At 44.1% G+C, this 7,342-nt stretch overlaps 2 protein-coding genes across 2 annotated transcripts in view; one reads left to right on the top strand and one right to left on the bottom strand.

The window, feature by feature from the left end:
* Positions 1 to 3,778, bottom strand: part of plcb2 (phospholipase C, beta 2) — a 22,899-nt gene extending 19,121 nt beyond the window's left edge. The window contains exons 1-8 of the mRNA XM_060052147.1: positions 3,433 to 3,778; positions 3,030 to 3,107; positions 2,645 to 2,713; positions 1,474 to 1,614; positions 1,031 to 1,110; positions 742 to 795; positions 576 to 651; positions 357 to 457 (exon numbers count right to left, since the gene is read on the bottom strand). Of these exons, the coding sequence (XP_059908130.1) occupies positions 357 to 457; positions 576 to 651; positions 742 to 795; positions 1,031 to 1,110; positions 1,474 to 1,614; positions 2,645 to 2,713; positions 3,030 to 3,107; positions 3,433 to 3,519 (686 nt within the window). The 5' untranslated portion in view covers positions 3,520 to 3,778. The remainder of the gene's footprint in view (positions 1 to 356; positions 458 to 575; positions 652 to 741; positions 796 to 1,030; positions 1,111 to 1,473; positions 1,615 to 2,644; positions 2,714 to 3,029; positions 3,108 to 3,432) is intronic.
* Positions 3,779 to 5,026: 1,248 nt separating this feature from the next.
* LOC132457804 (uncharacterized) lies at positions 5,027 to 7,128 on the top strand. Its single transcript, XM_060052146.1, has one exon. The coding sequence runs from the start codon at positions 5,488 to 5,490 to the stop codon at positions 6,235 to 6,237; it is 750 nt and encodes a 249-aa protein (XP_059908129.1). The 5' UTR covers positions 5,027 to 5,487; the 3' UTR covers positions 6,238 to 7,128.
* Positions 7,129 to 7,342: the final 214 nt, after the last annotated feature.

Genomic DNA, 7,342 nt, shown 5'->3' with positions numbered 1-7,342 from the left:
TAGGATTTCCGTTTTGTTCTCTTTAGCGACACCTTTGGCCGGTCATATTCCGGTCATTTTCAACAGGGATAAAAAACGGTGCCACCGACACGCAGTTCGTAATATACAATTCAACATAAAGTATAATACTGTAAGCTGTTTTCATCGGTGGGCCCAAGACTTAATCACCATGGTTTTATCTATTTATATGAAAATAGATAAACCCACTTTAAAAGTATGATAATGATGTTATTACAACTATACCGCTGTGTGTTTTTCAGATCAGATAAATATGGAGATATAGTTAAAATGGATAAGGCTGAATGAATTATGACAGGGCGCTGGTTGAAGGCAGCGAACGAGCGAGGAAGACTCACTAGGACGAGAAGATCTCGTAGATCTCTGGCCGGGGACACAGGCTCATGAGGAAGATCTTGAAGGCGGCCTCAGTGAACACATCAGGCTTAATGGTGTCGTACTGACGAGGGAAACCGAGCAAGGGAAATGAGTACAATCACGGAATAACGTTGGGATGACACAGAGTCACGTATGGTTACATGAGCAGCTCTTCCCCCCCCTAACCCTGACCCTCTCACCTTTCCTTTAGGGAGGTGAGCGGCTGCTAGCGCACTCTCAACCCTCTTCTTGTCTGCCGGGAACATTTTGTAAATGCTGTGAAGGACAACAACAACAGAACTCAATAAAAGCGGTGTTTAATTGGTGTTGTGTTTTAGCTTGATACTTTGAGAGTCCCGGACTCACTGTTTCACAGGGATCTTGCCATCCTTGTTGGTGTGAATACAGATGCGCACAAATCTGAAATTGCAGGCAGATATGTAATAAAAAGTGAGTGATTATTATGGTGTAGGTTGAATTATAAACCTATATTCACTAACGCTGATCAATCTGTACATTCATGAGTTCATATAGATTGCCTTATATAAAGTATTATGTATTGTGATGTAATATGCAACCAAGAAGTTCACACTGTGGTTTACAGTGAACCACACAAGAGTTGACATGCTAATTAAGGATGGGAGGGCATACTCACATTTTATCCAGGAAGATTTGTCTACATGAATTGTTTCTCGACGCATTGTACGCAATGGCAAGGACGTCCGCGGCCCAGTTCTATGATAGGAAAGTTAAGGTATATTGTATAAATGTGTTGCAGGCAGGAGGGACATTAAACATCATGACTTCCTCTCGCCATATACGTTCAAAAGAAGGCCCTGCTTCCTATTCACCACTAGAGGGCGATCATGTCAGAAATGTGCCATTAACTGAGAGTGAACGCTTGTTTACTTTGAAGAGAGCACTATTGGGATGTGATTGCAATTAATTGTTACGGATGGCATCATAAAGTCAGAGAAAGATGGACACCAGGCGCTTTGCTAAACGCTATATAAATCTGGAATAGAGGATTATAGTGTCAATGTTTAAGATTGAAAGGAGAGAAAGTCAAGTAAAAAAAGGAAGGGAGTGGTCTCCTACCGGTGTGACTTTTTCCTTGCTGGCAAAGAAGTTGTAGTAAGTCAGGTTCACCATGTCCATGCCCGTGACAATGGTCATTGATTTAGAAAGGTGGTTGCTGTCTGGGAAATCCAGGTTGAACACGTTACGGACCTTGGGGTGCTGTGAATGGTAAACAAAACAGAAATTTACTGTAAAGTATTACTGTAGTGTGCATTGTAAAAAGTGTTGACACAAATAATGCCATTGCTCATGAAAGGAGCGTATGCAGATCAGACACCTGGGAGCCATTAGGACGCCTAAGACAGGCAAATCTGAGGACCAGACCATGCAAACATTTGCAAGCACTTGCTGACTGACACACATACTAGACAGACAGACAGACAGACAGAAAGACACACGCACACACACACACACACACACACAAACATACAAACACACACACACAAACACACACACACAAACATGCACACACACACATGCACCCACACACACGTACACATGCACACAAAATATACACACACACATTAAACGAACACATTACAAATAGCATCCCATTTCCAGGGTTAGTCTGTTCTGTACTTCCTGGTGAATGTATTTGACCCCTGACCTCTGTTGATTAAATAGGAGGTTTAAGTCAGACTTGCGATGAATATAAAAAGTCTGATGGCCGACAGGTCAAGTTGAACACAAACTCGGCCAGCACTAATAAACTGTAAAAAGTGTGTGTAAACGTTTAAACTCTTTGACTTGTGTATTCTAACTCTAAAATGGCCTGCTCCTGGTGTATTCCGAGGGAAATGTGTTTTCTTATGGACAAATCAAATGAGGCTGTGATTTGTATAACGCGATTTGTGCTTGTGTGTGTGTGTGTGTGTGTGTGTGTGTGTGTGTGTGTGTGTGTGTGTGTGTGTGTGTGTGTGTGTGTGTGTGTGTGTGTGTGTGTGTGTGTGTGTGTGTGTGTGCGTTTGTGTGTGTGTGTGTTTTGTGTGTATCTTGATACTTGTCTATTGTCCCTTTTTGCATGGCAAATGCACGTCGCATTGTGTAAATTGTCGGTCACACACATAAGCGCTTAAAGCTTACCTAACCAAGGTAGGAATAACACGTTTGATGCTTTGACTATTCAACCCAAAATGAATGGCTCATTCATAATTATAATTCTCCATATAACAATAATAATAATACTCACTTTAGGGAGTTTGGCATATTTCCCTATCCTGGTGTCTCTGATGTGGGCCACATCAAGGAATGTTGTTTCCTAGTTGCAAGAAACACAATGTTTAGAATACAGCCTTAACAAACAGGGCACCGCTGACACCGATGGTTACCAGTAGAATAGTGTCAGTGATGTGTGGCTTAGAGAAGCATTTCGATTGATATCAGGTATTTAGGATCATTCTTCTTCTTATTATGAAATTTAAAAAAAAAAGTTTTGTTTTGAAGCAAAATCACAAATAACTTTAGTTATACTCAACTATATTAAACTATAGAGTTTAACTAATGCTATAACTTCAATTAATAATTTAAAAGGAACATAACTGAATCAACGTTGAATGAAGGTGGATGCAGTTCACCTTGCTTTGGTTGGTCCAGTACAGGTAATATCCCTTTGGGTCCATCTTCATAGTGACAGGACCCGTCTTGGTGGAGTCCTATAGTTTACAGGAGGAAATCCACATTTCTAGAGGTACAGTATGAAACGTTGTGGTAAAACTGCGTAATGGTGATGCCTATTGCATGTTACATCTATAACGCTTTGTTCAGATAATTAAGAAAACAAAGTTATTCAAAATGTTAGATGATATATAAAGCCTACTTATAGTTGTGGAAGTAACCGCATTTTGTACATAAGCCAATGAGGTCTAAAGCATTTTGTATACATGGTTTCCCTAGATTCATTGTGACTCAAGGGTTTAGCAGGTCTGTCTGTGAAGGACTGGTGTTTTCTCTGTGATAGCGTGATGAAATCTGACTTACCTCCGACCATTTGACGAACCGTTCTCCCTTAACCAGGTATTCCTTCACCTGGGGAGGCTCCAGAACATACCTCTTCTTGGTTAGCATCCTGGCCTTCTCTCCTCTTTAACCCCCTCAGAAAAAGGCTCAAACATACACTATATACTTCCTAGTTCTGATAGCACCATGGTGCTTTGCAGTGATCAACGCTCTCTTTCACGCTCTCTCTCTGAGTCTCTATCCTGCGATGTCAAAGCGCACACAGGGAACTGGAGTAGGACGGACGGCAGCGCTGGCGAGACGCACCCAAACACATATGCATTGCAAATGAAGTTGAGGGTCAATAACAACATACCAGGAAGCCTACTGGTGGAAGACAAGGATGGGCGCATGTGCTGACGAGAAATCACGGTGGACCCTCAGGCTGGAGGAGTCGGTGGACTGGGTGGCTAGCTGGATGGATAGATGACTCATATTGACTTATGTAGTTATAGGGTTAGGGTTAGGGTTGAGTAGGGTTATGGCTGAGTGTAAGCATCCTTATCAATATAATTGCAATAGACAATATTACCAAACCACTGAAGGCTGTTTCTCAGATTCAATCATTATTCAGTCTAATTTGCTGCTATTACATAAACCTACTTAAGATATATAGATTATCACACATATTTATTATTGCCACAATATGAAATGAAAACACACTACTGTGATGGCTGCCTTCAGAGGGATAATCATTGTCAGACAATTTAATTTAAGATGCATTATTGGTCATCTTTATTGTCAGTTGTAGTTTTTCCCTTCCAGTATCTGCCTCGAAGAGCAATGAACCCTTTGAAGGGTCAAAGGTCCACCATGGTATAGTTCATGGTCCATTTATTTAAGCCAAACTGCTCCTGCACCAATACAGAATGAGCTCAGTTCCGCACATTGGCCATGAGCTCTGCTACATTGAACATGTGATTGCTTTGGCGTAGCCCATTTAAAGTAGACCCATCCCCCGGGCCCTACACCTGCGCCCTCACGCCGCCCTAGGGGCACAGACACTTACCGCTGTCCTTGGTGCTAGAACGGGGGACTAAACATTGAAAATGAATCCGGTTGGAGGCAGCTGGCTTGTCCTGAAAACCACTGGACCAACCATCCACTAAAATCACATCGAAGGATTGTGCATGCATGTCTTATGGCTGGTTGAAAGAAAACGAGAAATCATACGAGGAGGCAGTGTCATCTGTTAAACAATCCACGTTCATACCGTTTGCAGCGTCAATAACACATTGACGATGCGTTTGTGTGATTGTGTGATTGTGTGTGTGTGTGTGTGTGTGTGTGTGTGTGTGTGTGTGTGTGTGTGTGTGTGTGTGTGTGTGTGTGTGTGTGTGTGTGTGCGTATGTGTGCATGTGTGTATGCATGTGTGTGCGTGTGTATCCATGTGTGTATGCATGTGTGTATGCAAGTGTGTGCATGTGTGTATGCATGCGTGTGTGCGTGCGTGCGTGCGTGCGTGCGTGCGTGCGTGTGTGTGTGTGTGTGTGGGGGGGGGGGGGGGGTTCAGTGCTGCTGCTGCTGCAGGCAGCTGCTGCTGCTGCTTTAAGAGCCTAGCTCCCGCCCCCCTCTCCTGTATTTTTAGATGAGCCAGCCACTTCATTTGCTGGAAGGACGGACAGTTGTGTGTCGTATATGATCTCACTTCATCGTTTTTGATACATGTTGTCTATTCCTAACACTGGGGATATCTGCCGAGGGCCGAAAAACAGCTTGTTCTTTTTTTTCCCTCCTTCCAACCCCTGGATGCGGTCGCGAGAGGATGCAACTACCTTGACCGTGGGACGCGCAACATCCCGAATGGATGCTTGATGAAGGCTACGATGATTCGCAATGCTGCACAGGCACCGTTGATTAGGCTCAGCACACTTTCACAGCAAATCCAGTTAACCCCTCCAAAAAAGCAACGGTTATTTCGCCGCTGAAGGTGTTTGTTTCTTTTTTGCGTCATTCATTCTCTTTGGATTGTGGATCCATATTAAGGCTTCAAGACGGACGGGGTGGTGGAACATCGCGGTAAAAACAGGGGCAATATGAGAGAGCGGGACTTCATGCCCAATATGGAGAGGGGCAAACCCGCTACTTACACGGGGGACAAAAAGGCTAAGATGGCTGCTAAGACCAATAAGAAATGGGTGAGACTAGCCACTGTGTTTGCATATGTGTTGTCTGTGTCCTTAGCAGCCATAATTCTAGCTATTTATTACAGCTTGATATGGAAGCCCACCAGCTCGTCCTCCTCTGGGGGTAAGCCTGGGATATCGGGGGTCACCACCACCTTCCCCACCACCTCCAACGCAAACATCTCCTCTAATATCTCCACGAGCAAAAACGTCACAGAGGTGAACTCTACACAGACAGAGCTTTTATATCTCAATGACACACAGCAGCGGTCGCTGTCTCAGAGCCACACGTTTCAGTGGGACAGCAGAGGGGAGGGCGCAACGGGTGGCTCACCGGACGCCGGTCGAGCGGAAAGCCCGCACTCGGCTCAGGACGTGGACGGTCTCTACACGACCCCCCGAGCTGCTGCTGCTGCTGCTGCTGCTGCTGCGGCGGACAAATCAGACTCGTCTCTGGGCAGAGAAAGACATAAATCACAGCCTCTGTACAGCTCGCCGACGGACGCCATGTTCGACGAGGGGGACGAGAGGGATGGTGATGGTGCGAATAGCAAACGTAATGCTGAGCAGGGGACCGAGAATGCTGCAGCTGCTCGCACCGTTTCTCCGGTCAAGGCCGCCTCCACGACCAAGCGTCCTGTCCTGCGTGGAGGAGAGTGATGAGGCCTCCACGACTACCCACACACACACACACACACACACACACACACACACACACACATAGACAGACACACAAACGAACACACACACACACACACACACACACACACACACACACACACACACACACACACACACACACACACACACACACACACTAGGGTCCAACAAGAAGTGTTTCACAGACTCAATGCCGCAGGTCGGTCACTGGTTGTGTTTTTCATTTGTTTTTGTTTATTCTTTTTTCAAACTCTTTTTTGTTGAGCGCCATTAATGCTGAATTGCACAGGCTTCATGCAAGAGTTGCAGACGTTTTATTCTGTGAACCCCCCCCCCCCCCCCCCCCCAGCACCAAACGGATAAGACTTGAAGCAGGACTTTCTCAAAGGAATAATAGTTCATACTCCCCTTCCTATCACCTTGCGTTCTCCGTTGGGCCAGTATGCCTTAAATCTATAACATGTGACCAACCTACTGCAGCTTTGGATTATATCGCCCGTCTATACTGTATGACCAACACTACTGCTAGACACGTTTTGGTCCGGTAGAATGTAGGATTCAAGATTGTTTTAACTGCAATCTTTGCAACGCTAATCAATGTTCCCATTTATTGAATGGTCTCAATCAATATTCAATAGGCTTAATTGTATTTAATGGGAAGATATGAATAATATTGGGACACGGGACAACCTGCATAATTAAGTAACACTCAGGTATGTGCATATGACCATAGAAATGTGTTGTGTTATTGTACAAAAGGCAGGTGTCCCACCTTTTTTGGGCGGATGAAATTTTAGTGTAATTAGAATCTTTCTATTAATTCAGCAGTATGTACGCAAGTATAGGTATGTCCATAAACCAAGGTACAAATAAACATCAATTATAAAGTGATTTCTTTCCATGACTTATAGAATACGGGTATATTAAAAAGTAACATGTGACAAATGTGATTCATGCATTTCTAACTATTAATGAAGCCATAATAGATACAACTGGCTTTTTCGTTTTCATTTTTTTAAAGGTTGTGTTACCGTTTCTGAAAGTAACAGTACGATTCACAGCTAAAGGTTATCTGTTTACGTCCCACTGCTGGCATCAAATTCCA

Source organism: Gadus macrocephalus, chromosome 5 (genome assembly GCF_031168955.1).
Source record: "Gadus macrocephalus chromosome 5, ASM3116895v1".
Taxonomy (NCBI): domain Eukaryota; kingdom Metazoa; phylum Chordata; class Actinopteri; order Gadiformes; family Gadidae; genus Gadus; species Gadus macrocephalus.
Note: the sequence above shows the minus strand (reverse complement) of the source record. Positions and strands in the feature narration are given on the sequence as shown.

Coding starts and splice junctions, on each gene's coding strand:
- LOC132457804 (XM_060052146.1), top strand. CDS start 5,488: ATGAGAGAGCGGGACTTCATGCCCAATATGGAGAGGGGCAAACCCGCT.